Genomic DNA, 15,094 nt, shown 5'->3' on the forward strand with positions numbered 1-15,094 from the left:
GTGGCCCAAAGTGATGTGGGAAATTTCTGGATCATACTTTTGGTAAGAAGGTTGCTTGCCTATTACTTCCGTTCTTTTTCTCCTTCCACAGGCTGGAAGGTGGAGGTGATGGAGTGGGACACTTTTGACCTTGTGGCCATAGGAATGGAGGAGCAGCAAGGAGAGAGAAGGAATTTGGAAACCTGGTCAACTCATGGGGCAGAGTTGCCTGTTTGCCTGGGGCCTACTCGGAATTGTTGTGTGAGAGAAAAACAGAATTCTATCATGTTTGCGTCACTGCATCTTGGAATCTGTTTGCTATAGTAGTGTAACCTATAGCTAATGCAGACATTTGTGCTGAAGGTGAGATGCAACTTGAACAAAAAAAATCTAAATATGTGACATTGGTTTAGTGGCTGAGCAATGCAAAGAAGAAAACACAGATGAGGGAAGATGGCCAGACGGTGACTCCTCCTAGTCTGTTATTTGGTAAAGCTCCACCTGCAATTACCGGGAAGGCAGGCCGTTGTACCTACCACTGAAATTTCTCTTCCTGGCAATGGGAATCAGCCCTGTGGCAAAGATGTGATGTGTCATCTGCCCACCCAGCCTGTTGTTTCAGTCACCACAATAGCCAGCATTAAGATGGGGCAGCAGGGATGGGCCAGGCATGGGAGCTACTTAGGAAAATGTGAGAGTTGGCAGGCTTCAGAACCATGCCCAGAAGGGATCTTTGGGTGTGGCATTTCTGTATGGAAATAATTGGAAGCAAATAGATCAGGATGTTTCTAACTTTTTGATAGAATTGGATCGCCAAAGAAGTCACAAGTCTGGCCTATAAAAACCCATGATGAGGCTGGGCGCGGTGGCTCAGGCCTGTAATCCCAGCACTTTGCGAGGCCGAGGCAGACGGATCACAAAGTCAGGAGTTTGAGACTAGCCTGGCCAATATGGTGAAACCCTGTCTACTAAAAATACAAAAATTAGCCTGGCATGGTGGCAGGCGCCTGTAGTCCCAGCTACTCAGGAGCCTGAGGCAGGAGAATCTCTTGAACCTGGGAGGCAGAGGCTGCAGTGAGCCGAGATCATGCCACAGCTGCACTCCAGCCTGGGCGACAGAATGAGACTCCATCTCAAAACACAACAACAAAAAAACCATGATGTGGGTGTGATGATGTGTGTCAGTTTGAACATGCAGATGAGGACACAACTCTAGGGATGGTGGGACACCTAGTCAGAAGGAATCTGATTTCCAGGACAACTTTGCAGGACAGAGAAAAGCATCTCCTATGCTGTGGACTCCAGCCCACACCTGGTCTGTTAGATGAGGGAAATAAGCCACCATCTTGTTTGAGTCACTGTATTCTTATTTATTTCATCAACTTAGCCTCCCTTTCCCTCCCCTTCCCTCCCCTCCCCTTCCCCCCCTCCTCTCCCCTGTCCTTTATTTTTGATAGGATCTTACTCTGTTGTCCAGGCTGGTGTGCAGTGGCATGATCATAGCTCACTGTAACCTCAAACTCCTGGGCTCCACTGACCCTCTCATCCTAACCTCCCGAGTAGTTGGAACCACAGGTGTACACCACCACACTCGGCTAATTTTTTGTATTTTTTGTAGAGATGGGGTTGCCCAGGCCAGTCTCAAACTCTTGGGCTCAAGTGATCCACCTACCTTGGCCTCTCAAGGTGCTGGGATTATAGGTGTGAGTCACGGTGCCCAGCCTACGCCTCCTTTTCTAAGTCCAAGTTTTCATTGTGATTATGCAGTATTTTGTTCTGTGTTGATCACATTTGGGAATTATTTGGTCATTATCTTCTTGTATATTTTTCCTCACATATTTTCTGGTCCCTTCATTATTTACATTGGCATGTTAGGAGTGATTAGTCATTTAGCTCATTGTTCTCAGGATCACAGGCATTCATGTCCAGAGTTGACGGATGTCATTAGACACCACTGGGTGCCACAGCTGCAGGTCCCTTGTCGGGGTGAGGGTGAATGTGGTCACAGTGGTGCATGGGATGGCTATATGGTGTTAGGTGGGGGCTGGTTCGGAGTTCTACTTTGGGGAAGAAAGCAGGTGTGCATACTGAGCACCAAAGGGTAGACTACAGTGAGCATCTACTGTTTTGACAGCTTAGCACCTCTTACTTTTTTTCCCCTGAGGAATGACCCTTACTTTATTCCCCAGCATGTAGTTCCAATAGGAGCTGCCATCTTGTCTCCTATGACCTTGCTATGGGCTTAAAGATGAGCAGCTGACTCAAACTGGCCAATCAGAGGTCATCTCGGCATGGGAACTTCAGTTTCTCTCTGAGACACTGAGTGTGGGCTGCCATGTTTCCATTCATTATGGAAGAGACCAATGAGGGAGGCTGAAATGGACACTCAGAAGAATGGATGAGAGATGACAGATGGAAAGAAAGGAGTCTGCCTGGTGCCAGTTGGCCCTGAGGTCTGACTACACTCCAGCTCTTCCCATGGTTTAGTTATAGGAACCAATACATCCTCCTTTTGTCTAAAATAGTTCATGTGTATTTTTATCATTTGAAGCTGTACAGAGATCAGTTAATACAGTTGGAATATGGGGCAGGGAACGATCAGGAAGTTGCAACCCTGAGAGCTTTTGTTTATTTAAATGTTAGTTATTACAGCTGAGATAACTGGCCCCTTATTGCTCAGTCTGTCTGCTGAGTCAATGAAAGTTGAATGAATAAATGAATGAGTGTCTCTTGCTCCCCACCTTGTCTCCCCAGCCAGGTTCCTGATCCTCACCTGAAATGACTTTCTTTTTCTTTTCTTTTTATTTAATTTAATTAATTTATTTATTTATCTGTGGCCCAGGCTGGAGTGTAGTGGCACGATCTCAGCTCACTGCAATCTCCACCTCCTGGGTTCAAGTGATTCTCATCTCAGCCTCCCTAGTAGCTGGGATTACAGGCGTGTATCACCATGTCCGCCTAATTTTTTAATTTTTTAGTGAAGATGGGGTTTCACCATGTTGGCCAGGCTGGTCTTGAACTCCTGGCCTCAAGTGATCCGCCCAGCTCGGCCTCCCAAAATGCTGAGATTACAGGTGTGAACCATGATGCCCAGCCCCTGAAAATGACTTTCTTTAAACACCACTCTTACCTACTGTATCTGCTCACCACTCCCACCTTCACTGACATCCCTACACTTGGTTTCTGCCTCTCTCTCAGATTACGGTCCCTGCCAGCCTCACTGCAAGTCTAGTGACTCTCCCAGTCCCGCCCTTCCAGCTTCCCTGCCCCATCCCTGACTAAAGTCTAACACTTTTCCCATCAAAAGTGATGTACGCGGATCTTGGGTTTTGCTGATGTGCCATTAAAGCACATTTCCATACTTGCAGAAGACCCAGTCTCTCAGGACAGTCACATGTGTCTGCACTGGAAGTTCAGAAAGGCCTCAGAGAGAGAAATCTTCCTTTACTGTGTGTAAAACATGTCAATAGGCCAGTTAATGACAGAGAAAGATGGTTGTGGCAGGGGGCACACTCACACGCCCCCCACTACTCAAACAGCGCCCTGTAGAAAGAGGTTCCATGAGGTTTCATTCTGCCCTGGGACTCTTTGCCCTACTGGCTCTGAGAGCTGGGGAAAGGGACTGAAACTCTTTGAGACTCACTGGCTCATTTGTAAAATACTAATGATAGAACCTCTCTCATAGTCCTCTTGTGAGAATGAATTGAGATCACTCATGTAAAGCACTTAACACAAAGCCTGGCACAGAGGAAATAGTCAGCAGCTGTTAGCTGTTGCTGTTATCAATTGCATAAAAATAAAGGCTTTGGTGACGGTAGGGCTATGTGACCCTCTGCGCCTTCTTGACAAGGTATGACAGTGGTCCTGTCCTTGTCTTTCAGGCACTTTGGAATCCTTTATTTTTATTTTATTTTATTTTATTTTTTATTTTATTTTATTTTTGAGATGGAGTCTTGCTCTGTCACCCAGGCTGGAGTGCAATGGCACAATCTCGGCTCACTGCAACCTCCTCCTCCCAGGTTCAAGTGATTCTCCTGCCTCAGCCTCCCGAGTAGCTAGGACTATAGGAGTGTGCCACCATGCCTGGCTAATTTTTGTATTTTTGGTAGAGATGGGGTTTCACCATATTGGTCAGGTTGGTATTGAACTCCTGACCTTGTGATCCACCCGCCTCAGTCTCCCAAAGTGCTGGGATTACAGTCTCCCAAAGTGCTGGGATTACCGTGCCTGGCCTGAAATCCTTTCTATGACTACAAGGTCATACATCTGGTACCGAGGTCACAAGTGATCTGGTGCTACCTCTTGGCCCTCATCTCCTTTTGTTCTCTAGACCTGCTGTCCTTCCAGGTGCTCCCCCAGGGTACCAAGTATGCTGCTGCCACAGGGTCTTTGCACTGGTTGTTCCTACTGCCTGGAGCTCTCTTTCCCTTTTGCGCACCATTCACCCTACTCAGGGCTCTGCTCACATGTCACTTTCTCAGAGACACTTTCTCCCATCACCTATCTAAAATGGCTTCACCACTGCCTCCAACCCTCTCTATCCATTTCTCCTGCTTTAATGTTCATCATAGCACTTAAGACTCTCCTGAAATGAATGTCTTCGTTATCTAATTCCTCCTATTATATTACAAACTTTCTGAGGGCAGAGATTTTGTCTCTAGCATGCTTTGTGGTATGTCCTGGGCCTGGAACAGTGAAGCCAGGGGGCTCTCAGTTTTCCTTATGGATTAAATGTTTGTGTTTCCCTAAAATTCTTCTGTTGAAGCCCTAACCCTCAATGTGATACTATTAGGAGGCGGGGCAATTGGGAGATAACCGGGTTTAGATGAGGTGGTGAGGGGCAGCCCCCATGATAGGATTAGTGCTATTATAAGAAGAGGAAGAGACTCTTGAACTCTCTTGCTTCATCATGTCAGGGCATAGTGAGAAAACGGCCAAGTCGGAAAGAGGGCCCTCGCCAAGAACTGAATCTTGGACTTCCCAGCCTCCAGAACTGTGAGAAAGAAATGTCTGCTGTTTAAATCACTACTCTGTGGTATTTTGTTATAGCAGCCTGTTTTAGTCTGTTTTGTGCTGCTGTAATGTAATATCCCAGACTGGGTAATTTATAAAGGACAGAAATGTATTTGTCATGATTCTGAAGGCTTGGGAGTCCAAGGTCAAGCTGCTGGCAGGTTGGTGTGTAGTGAGGAGCTAGTCTCAGCTTCCAAGATGGCGCCTTGAACATTGCATCCTCCGGAGGGGAGGAGCACTATTCCTCATGTGGCAGGAGAGTGAAAGAGAGAGAAGTCACCCTGTAAGCCCTTTTTATAGCGGTATTAATCCATTCACGGGGGCAGAGCCTTCATGATCTAAATACCTCTTATTAGGCCCCACCTCCCAACACTGTGGCATTGGCAATTAAACATAGTAAGACCCTGTCTCGAAAAATGTATATAAATAAATAAATTTGAAAAGAGAAGCCCTCCAAAGTATGCTTATGCGTTTTGGACAGGCAAACCTTCAAACCACAGCATGGTCTGAGCTGAGATGGCTAACCATTATTGAAAGAGTGGAATTTTCCACTTCAGTGCCAGCTGCTTAAGATGCAGAGGAATAACTGTATTTGGAGCCTCTGACAAATTCACGTAATTTCCTTGAATTTTCTAGCTTTAAAAAAAAAAAAAAAAGGAAGGAAGACTTTGTCCACGTACTGCATCCTGAAATGCTGCGCAATTTTATTTTGCTTCTCTAAGCCCAGAAAGCTGGCGTCATCTGACCAGGCAAACCAATTCGGCTTCTGCTATTGCCTTCGCTTACTTCAAAACACACATGAGAGAGATTGCGATGGTGCTAAGTTAGAAATCCATGATGATAAGATTGGACGAAGTAACACTACGATCGTAGTGCCAGTATTACTAAATTGCTTTCTTTTACTGGGTACTCACCTACCAGGCACTCTGTGGAGCACTTTACCTGCATAATGTCAGTTAACCCTTTTAACTGTGGGGTAAGGTAAATACTATTAGAACACCATTTTACAGAAGGTAAAAGTGGAGGCTGGTGGCAGGAGGCCAAAACATGTATCCTGGCCTGTGAGATACGATGGACTCTTCTTCTTCTCTATGGCCTTGCAGGAAGGAAGGCCATGTTTTGAGGTGGTTTGGTGCTTAAGGCAGGGCTGGGGTCAGATGTTATTAAGGCATTAGCAAGACTGGGTGTGGTGGCTCACACCTGTAATCCCAGTACTTTTGGAGGCTGAGGTGGGTGGATCGTTTGAGTCTAGGAGTTCAAGACTAGCCTGGGCAACATGTCAAAACCCTGTCTCTACAAAAAATTTTAAAAATTAGCTAGGCATGGTGGTGCACACCTGTGATCCCAGCTACTTGGGAGGATAAGGTGGGAGGATCGCCTGAGCTGGGGAGGTCGAGGCTGCAGTGAGCTGAGATTGTGCCACTGAACTCCAGACTGGGCAACAGAGTGAGACCCTGTCTCAACAAAACAAAACAAAACATCAACAAGGAAAGAAGCTTACAATGAGGCAATTTGGGCCCAGCCACCCAGAGAAAACAATAATGCCAGAGAGCACTACACCCGCTCTCTTTTCTGAGGGATCTTGAACAACACTCTCTTTAATCTGAGGGATTAAAGCAGTATTTCTCACACTCAAGCAAGTGGGCATCAGAATGTTTTGGAGGGCTTCTCTTTTTAAATTTTTACATTTATTTATTTACATATTTTTTAGAGACAGGGTCTTGTTATGTTGCCCAGCTGGAATTTGAACCCTAAACTCAAGCAATCCTCTTGCCTTAGCCTCCTGAGTAGAGGGCTTCTTAAAACACACTTCTAAGCCTCTTTCCTGGAGTTTCTGATTCAATAGGTCTGGGCTGGGTTGGAGCTCAAAAATTTGAAATTTTCACAGTTCCCAGGAGCTGCTGAGGCTGCAGGTCTGGGACCACATTTGAGAATCGCATGAGGGGCCGGGCGGGGTGGCTCACGCCTGTAATCCCAGCATTCTGGGAGGCCGAGGCGGGCGTATCATGAGGTCAGGAGTTTGAGATTGGCCTGACCAACATGATGAAACCCCGTTTCTACTAAAAGTACAAAACTTAGTCGGGCGTGGTGACACGCGCCTGTAGTCCCAGCTACACAGGAGGCTGAGGCAGGAGAATCGCTTGAACCAGGGAGGTGGAAGTTGCAGTGAGCCGAGATCGTGCCACTGCACTCCAGCCTGGGTGACAGAGTGAGACTCTGTCTAAAAAAAAAAAAAAGAAAAAGGAGAATCACATGAGGAATGTTCTGTCCATATACTTGAAAAAATACGATACTCTCTCCATGTTCCTAACCTCCTCCCACTGCAAATGCACCATTTCTGGTATTAATTATGTTTGAACTCATCCATAGAGTCGAGGGACTGTAGTAAAGTTCGCCTTTGTAATGAGCCACCTTTTTTTTTTTTTTTGAGATGGAGTTTCACTCTTATTACCCAGGCTGGAGTGCAATGGTGTGATCTTGGCTCGCTGCAACCTCCGCCTCCCAGGTTCAAGTGATTCTCCTGCCTCAGCCTCCTTAACAGCTGGGATTACAGGCGCCCACCACCACGCCTGGCTAATTTTTGTATTTTTAATAGAGATGGGGTTTCATCATATTAGCCAGGCTGGTCTTGAACTCCTGACCTCAGGTGATCCACCTGCCTCAGCCTCCCAAAGTGCTGAGTGAGATTACAGGTATGAGCCACCATGCCTGGCCTTTTTTTTTGGAGAGAGAGTCTTGCTCTGTTAACCGGGCTGGGCTGGAGTGCAGTGGCATGATCACAACTCACTGCAACCTCCACCACCAGGGCTCAAGCCATCCTTCTGCCTCAGCCTCCAGAGTAGCTGGGACTCTAGGCATGTGCCACCACACCCGGCTAATTTCTGTATTTTTTGTAGAGATGGGGTTTCACCCTGTTGCCCAGGCTGGTCACAAAATGAGCCACTTTTGAGTGACAGTGGAGAGGACTAACTGAAGTTCCTTGGCAGGGGGAAACAGCAGGAAACGGGGCGTGAGTGGAGCTGGGCTGTAAGCTGAAGACCCAGGTTAGGGAAGCTTGCTCTTACCTAGACCGGAGGTGCTGTGGTGTTGGGGGGATGGGGCCTGGGGTCCATCAGCTGCTGAAGAGAGGGGCTGGTGTCAGGCACCAAGAAATGCTTCTAGGAAAATGCATCCAGGCAGAGGAAGGGAGCCCAGGGACAGAATCAGAAGAGCAGGGGCTGGTTTGAGGGAAAATGGAAGACTCAGATTTAAGAGTTAAGCCAAGGCAAGCTGGATTCAGGGGTTGATTAACCAAGACATCCTCAAGTGTCTTCTAAAATGTGGTGTGTTTTTCTCAGAATTCACCCCAGCTGGTCCAGTAAAGTGGTTTTTTCCCTAAATGGCAGACACAGAGGGAAGGAGGAGGAAAGAGGGAGCGAGACCACTGTCCCAAGGTCATGAGCTGAAGAAGATAAACCCTCCCATCCCTTGGGTTGTGCCAGCAGAGTTGGCAGAAACTACAGCCAAGAAGTCTTGTGTTGGCACCATCCTGGGACCCTTTCTGGCCCTCTCGCGGTCTCATCACCAGGTGCCTACTCCCCATGAGCCCAGGGACACCTCGCGCAGTGCCCGTAGGGTTACAGGTGCTCCTTCTCTTCCCTGCCCATCACCCACCAGGCACTGCACGAACACTGGCTGAGCCTCCACCATGTGCAAGGCCCAGAGTTGACTCTGTTTCCCCGGCCCATTTTCTTTGCTTTCTTTTCTTTTTTTCTTTTTCTTTTTTTTTTTGAGACGGCGTCTCACTCTGTCACCCAGGCTGGAGTGCAGTGGTATGATCTCGGCTCACTGCAACCTCCACCTCCTAGGTTCAAGTGATTCTCCTGCTTCAGCCTCCTGAGTAGCTGGAATTACAGGTACCCGCCACCATGCCTGGCTAATTTTTTTGTATTTTTAGTAGAGACGGGGTTTCAACATGTTGGCCAGGTTGGTCTCGAACTCCTGACCTCAGGTGATCCGCCCAGTTCGGCCTCCCAAAGCGCTGGGATTACAGATGTGAGCCACTGCGCCTGGCCCATTTTCTTTGCTTTCTCAATCCTCCTTCTGTACCATCTCCACTCTCCTCTTTGTGTCCTCTTTGTGCAGCTCTTTCCTCACCAGTGAGCTCCTCCTTCTGTACCTCTCCCTCGGCTCTCCCCACAAGCAGTCACGAATGTCACCAGCCTGAGGTGCATCATGAAAACCTAATCACCATCCTGGGTGGCCCACCTGTGAGGGGCACAAGGTCCTGGCCAGGGTTGGGAGTAACAGAGAGAAAATGATGATTATTATGAAGTCGTGATAGCAAGGCTGTCTTTGCAGCCAGGCCTGCTTTTGAACTGGGTGGGACACCAGCTTCCTTGGAGGGGGAAGCCTTCACCGGTGCTGGTCTTGAGTTCAGCTGGAGGAAGTCACAGACCTGGGCAGACCTGTTCTGCCATAAGCTGTAAACTCACAATGTCTAAACTCAGCTGTGCCGTTTCTGCCTCCTGATCAGCTCTGTTTCACCCCATGATGCCACACCAGGCTTCCTCTGGGTGTCCAGGTGCCCCCTGTTCCAAGCCCCAACTTACAGCATCCACCCCCTATTCTGCACCTGGCTTCACTTCCTACTTCAGTAAGGAGATCCAGGGATTCTGATAAACACCTTCCATTTGTCCCCCTTCCTTTTCAGCACAAATCTCTCTGCTCCCTTCCCTATCCCCACCCTGCAGCAAGGGGTGGCAGAAAGAGCACGAATCAGATAAAACAGCCTCAGGTATCCTCAGGCTTTGATAAAATGTGAGTGCATTGGTTATTGGTTTGGTCTGCTCAGCTCTCCCCACCCCTTCTTGTGGTAACAGACCCACCCATTCCCCACGGGGGGGATATTTTGAGTTAGCTGGCCAATCACACTACATGACCACAGTGATTGGCCCAGGGATGTGCCTGCAATTGGAGATGGACCAATTGGACTTCTTTTTTGGAATTTTTCCATGTAGAATTGGTGGGGAAGAGTTCTGTCCTCTCTGGTTTTGAGGCTGTATGAATGATAAACAGGCCAGGTGCAGTGGCTCATGCCTGTAATCCCAGTACTTTGGGAGGTCAAGGTGGGAGGATCATTTGAGGCCAGGAGTTCGAGACCAACCTGGGCAACGTAGCAAGACCTCATCTCCATAAAAATAAAAAAATTAGCTGGGCATGGTGGTACCTACCTGTAGTCCCAGCTACTTGGGAGGCTAAGACAGAAGGATCGCTTGAACTCAGGGGTTTGAGACTGCAGTGAGCTAGGCTTGTGCCACTGCACTTCCAGTCTGGGCGGCAGAGAGAGACCCTGCCTCTAAAACAAAATCAAAAACAAAAGAATGGAAACCAGAGACTGCTTGCACTCATGTTGCCTGATGCCCAGAAGAAGAAGTCTACCTGCAGGACAAGAGAAAGAGACCAGCCCCCAGAAGGATAAAGAAGGACATGGTGATGTCTGTGTTCCTGGGTCCAGCTGCCCTGAGACAAGCGCTACCCTTGCCCGCTCTGGTTCTGGTTGCTTTCTGACATTGACCATAGGAAGTACTCTGCTTAATGCGTGTGAAACTCATTGTCCCCCATCAGGAGTTGGCTGTGAGATTACGGAAGGTCATCTAAATGAAGTCCTTAGTGAGCTCACTCCATTGTAGCTTCTAATACTGCTGCTGGTCCCTGCCCAGTACATCCCCAGCACACAGTCCAGCCATGCCTTCAGTGCCTCACCTCAGTCAGTGCCTCATCATTCACCTGGGCCACCTGGCTGGAAATCCTAAAGCCATGTGCCTTTACTTTATTTAGTATTTTATTTTTTATTTTTTGAGACACGGTCTCATTCTGTCACCCAGCTGATATACAGTGGTGTGATTACAGCTCACTGCAGCCTCGAACTCCTAGGGCTCAAGTGATCCCTCCACCTCAGTTTCCCAAAGTATCTGGGACCACAGGTGCATGCCACCACATCCAGCTCATTTTTGTACTTTTTGTAGACACGAAGTCTTACCATGTTGTCTAGGCTGGTCTCAAACTCCTGGACTCAAGGGATCCTCCAGCCTTGTCCTCCCAAAGGATTGGGATTACTGGTGTGAGCCACCGCACCCAGCCTTTATTTGTAACACTGTCCATGCCAGGCCCGGTCCATGTGTCCCAACACAACATCTCTCGGATCATTCTTTTCTCTTCATTCTACCTGTCCCACTCCTAGTAAAAGCCTTTCATTCATGTGTTCGACAAACCTTACAGAGTCCCAGTGATAGGCCAGGAAATGTGCTGACACTGAGGACAGGTCAGTGAGCAGAGCAGATACTGTCCCCTGACACTGTTCCTCTGTCCCCGCCCTTGCTGAGCACCTGTCACACTAAATGTCATCACACACCACTTTTATGTTACTCTTCTTCTTAATAACACTCCCTGGCTCCCTACTTCCTACCTCTTCAAATCTTAGTGTCTCTGTTTGGCCTCCAAAAGTCCTCCACAATCTGCCTCCAGATAATAAGAATAATGATAGCATTAATAGTGGTAGCAGAAGCAGCTATCATTTGTGACACTCTTATTACGAGGCAGAAAATGTGCTGAATGCTTTATAGGCATTTACTCATTTAAAGCCTCACAACCAGGGGTGAAATTCAACATATTCAGCACAGGCACCAACCGATCAGAGTGGATGCTGCCTGCCATGCCGTGCCATGCCAGGCATACCAGCTGAATCTGGTTCTGTTCACAGTCATCACTGAAAGGTGGGTTTTATGATCCCTGGCTTAAAATGTGTGAGCTGGCCGGGCGCGGTGGCTCACGCCTGTAATCCCAGCACTTTGGGAGACTGAGGCGGGTGAATCACCTCAGAGTTCAAGATCAGATTAGCCAACATGACGAAACCCCATCTCTGCTAAAAATACAAAAATTAGCCAGTGTGTAGCGGGTGCCTGTAATCCCAGCTACTATGAGACTGAGGCAGGAGAATCGCTTGAACCTGGGTGGCGGAGATTGCAGTGAGCTGAGATTGCGCCACTGCACTCCAGCCTGGGCGACAGAGTAAGACTCCGACTCAAAAAAAAAAAAGATAAATAAATAAAATGTGTGAGCTGACACTCAGAAGGGTGAAGGGTCTCACCCAGAGTCACACAGCTGATAAACACCAGCCTTCCAAGCCAGGACCTTCTGACTCCAAAGCCTCCATTTCACTCTCTAAGTCCCCCTCACACAACCCTTTCTCCGGTGACACCAGGTCTTTCCCTGCAGCGCACATGGGCCACAGTCCTGTTTATCTCCTCCATTCATTCCTTCCACAACCATTGGATGAGACTTCCACCTTCAGTCATCACCTGTGCAAGATGAGGGGACTGCCGTGGGGGCAGGGACTATGTCATCCCTGTTCACTGTGATATCCCCAGCACCTGGCACCTTACCTGGCACAGAGCTGATCTTCAGCAAATATCTGTCGAATGATCAGTTTGAGGGTGACAAAGGCATGGACTTCACTGGAAGTAGCTCCCAGGTGTCACTTACGAGTGAAAGTGTGCCTCCTTTATTGTGGGTTTTAAAACAAGAAAGGGCCAGAGCATTCTGGCATGGGGGCCCCCTGGCTCTGGAGGCACGATGAGGCTGTCTGACCTCTTGCTGGTCCAAGCAGAACACCAGTCCCAGAGCTGGAAAGCATGGATGGAAAGCAGCCACGCTGGCCCCACAGGCCAGGAAATGCCATGGCCCAACATGCTGAGTCCCCATCGCCACCACCTGCCCTGCCATCCCTCTTCCTTCTGCTTCTCCAAACGTACTCATCTCATTCATTCATCCAGTCGGTCGCTCAACAGTTATCGAGTGCCTGTTCTGGGCCAGGCAGGTGCTAGGTCACAGCACGAGAAAGTCAATGGTACAAAGATTGAAGACACAGCCCCTGCCCTCTGCAGCACAAAGTCCCAAGGGAAAGGCAGATACGTAAGGGGACAGTGATAACCATGGCAGGAGGGGTCAGTGCGGGTGCAGGGGGATTGTAGGAGGGCCCTTTCTTTGCCATTTGGAAAGGATATGGAGGTTTTTGTGAGAATCAAGGGCTGATTCCACATTCAAGCCTCTAATGTTGCGAGTTGCAATGGTGTTTGCAGTGGTGGTTAATGTTTGTTGTTTGTGGTGGTGGTTAATGTTTAATACTCATCTCAGCCACCCAAACAGGTCTGAATTTCAACACGGTACTCAGAGATCCTTCACTCCCCACAGAGCAACAGCTTTTGGAGTCAGGGGAACTCTGGGTTCCAGTCCCAGCCCTGTGATTTTGAGCACTGAAACTTTCCGAACTGTTTCCTTCTCTGCCTTTCAGGGTTGCAGGGCTTAAATGGATAGCATTAATCACCTTCCTTTCACAGGCTGTTAGCACTCAATCAAACCTGCTTCTCCCGCTCAAAGATGTTTAAGACCCAGGCAAGTCACAGAACCTCAACAGAAAAGGAATAACATCCAGGGGCACCTCCACATCATGTCCCCCACTGCCCTGAAGGAGAACACCTCTAAGCTTGGCAAAAACGAGTTTGAATTTTTGTTCACATGAACTTTTCTACAAAAGCAATAAATCAAAGAAAAAAGTTTAGGAACAGATTAGAGCAGACTCAGATGGGCTCAGTTTCCCTTACCCGCCCCCGCCCCGCAGGGCGCTGCTCGCTGCCGGACTGAGAAACCCCAGCTGGCTTTTCACCTCCAAGATTCTCCAAGGACCACACCCGACAAACACGTCACCACCCTGGCCAGCACAGAGCACAGCGGGTGGAAGGAAGATAGCAGGGCTTTGGGGAACCTCCTGCCCAGGATTTCACCACCAGAGCTCCACGTGACCTTGGGCAAGTCATGTCACCTCTCGGGACCTCGGTAGTTTCATCTAAAGACGAGCATTAACACCTAGGTCCAAGGTGCCAGACACATCCGAGACTGGGAAGGCACGAACCCTCTCCCCGCCAGCACCCCAGGACTGCTGATGTTTTTGATTTATGGCCTCCCCTTCCTGCCTCCTTTCCAACTTCCTTCCTCATCCCAGTCCTCCAAGCATTGACAGCCCATGGATTTAAGCCACATTTGAGCGCGGTCTGGGGCAGTCGGCAGGGTAGGAACATTCCAGCGTAGGCTGGGGGAAAAACGGACAGAGTCGCGCTCTTGCCACTGCCTGTGCCTCTGCGCCTCGTCCTGTACATCCTCCTCTGACCCACCACCCAGGCTGCTGGGCTGGGGGACCCTGGGGTGCCCGCCTTTACCTTTGAAGATTCTCCCCTCCTGGGTGAGCAGGGCGGCCCCCACGGGAAAGTGACTGTAGGGGCAGTAGGCTGACTTCTTGGCCTCCTGGGAGCAAACCAGCAGCTGCTGGACACACTCGGGCTGCAGGGTGCCGGCGGGAGGCTTCTGGGCCATGTTGGTACCCCAGGCAGGCAGCAGAGCTGTGGAAACAGGAGCTCCGGCCAGCCTGGGCTGGGGCCCCAGACACGATTGCAGCTCCTCCCCCGGGGGTGTGTCCCTGCAACCAGATGGCAGGCTGTTAGGTACACGGCTTTCAGGATGCAGAGTCTAGGAGAGGAGCCTCCCACGGTTTGGACTCAGCAGGTGTGGTGTAAGAAGGTGCCTACATGTGCTTCACACTCTCCCTTGGGAACCACTCGCACTATCGGACACACTGAGGGGTGGGTCAGAAGGTGGTGCCACGCTACTAGAAGGGGAAGCTACTGGGTGGGTCAGTGTGGGATCTCAGAGGTCCAAGCTCCAAGGGCCGACAGCCCTCAGTTTGTTAAATCACTTTTTCTCTCCTCTACTGAGGGAAGGACTGAGGCTGAAAGGGCACGGCTGGGGCAGCCAGTGTGGCATCCCTGAGACAGGAGGCATGAACAAGCTGCAGTACGACTGAGAGCTTCTTTATTTTCACCCATTTTCCTTCCGACTCTCTTTGCCCCAGCCCAGAATTAAAAAGTATCTCAGCTTCTGGGTGCAGTGGCTCACTTTGGGAGGCGGAGGCAGGAGGATCGCTTGAGCCCAGGAGTTTGAGAACAGTCTTGGCAATATGGCAAAACCCTGTCTCTACAAAAAATACAAAAATTAACTGGGCATGGTGGCA

At 49.2% G+C, this 15,094-nt stretch overlaps 1 protein-coding gene across 1 annotated transcript in view; it reads right to left on the reverse strand.

The window, feature by feature from the left end:
• CDA (cytidine deaminase) overlaps positions 1-14,478 on the reverse strand; it is a 28,973-nt gene extending 14,495 nt beyond the window's left edge. Inside the window, exon 1 of the mRNA XM_007980208.3 lies at positions 14,247-14,478. Within this exon, the coding sequence (XP_007978399.1) occupies positions 14,247-14,400 (154 nt within the window). The 5' untranslated portion in view covers positions 14,401-14,478. The remainder of the gene's footprint in view (positions 1-14,246) is intronic.
• Between the last annotated feature and the right edge of the window lie 616 nt (positions 14,479-15,094).

Source organism: Chlorocebus sabaeus, chromosome 20 (assembly GCF_047675955.1).
Source record: "Chlorocebus sabaeus isolate Y175 chromosome 20, mChlSab1.0.hap1, whole genome shotgun sequence".
NCBI classification, from domain to species: Eukaryota; Metazoa; Chordata; class Mammalia; order Primates; family Cercopithecidae; genus Chlorocebus; species Chlorocebus sabaeus.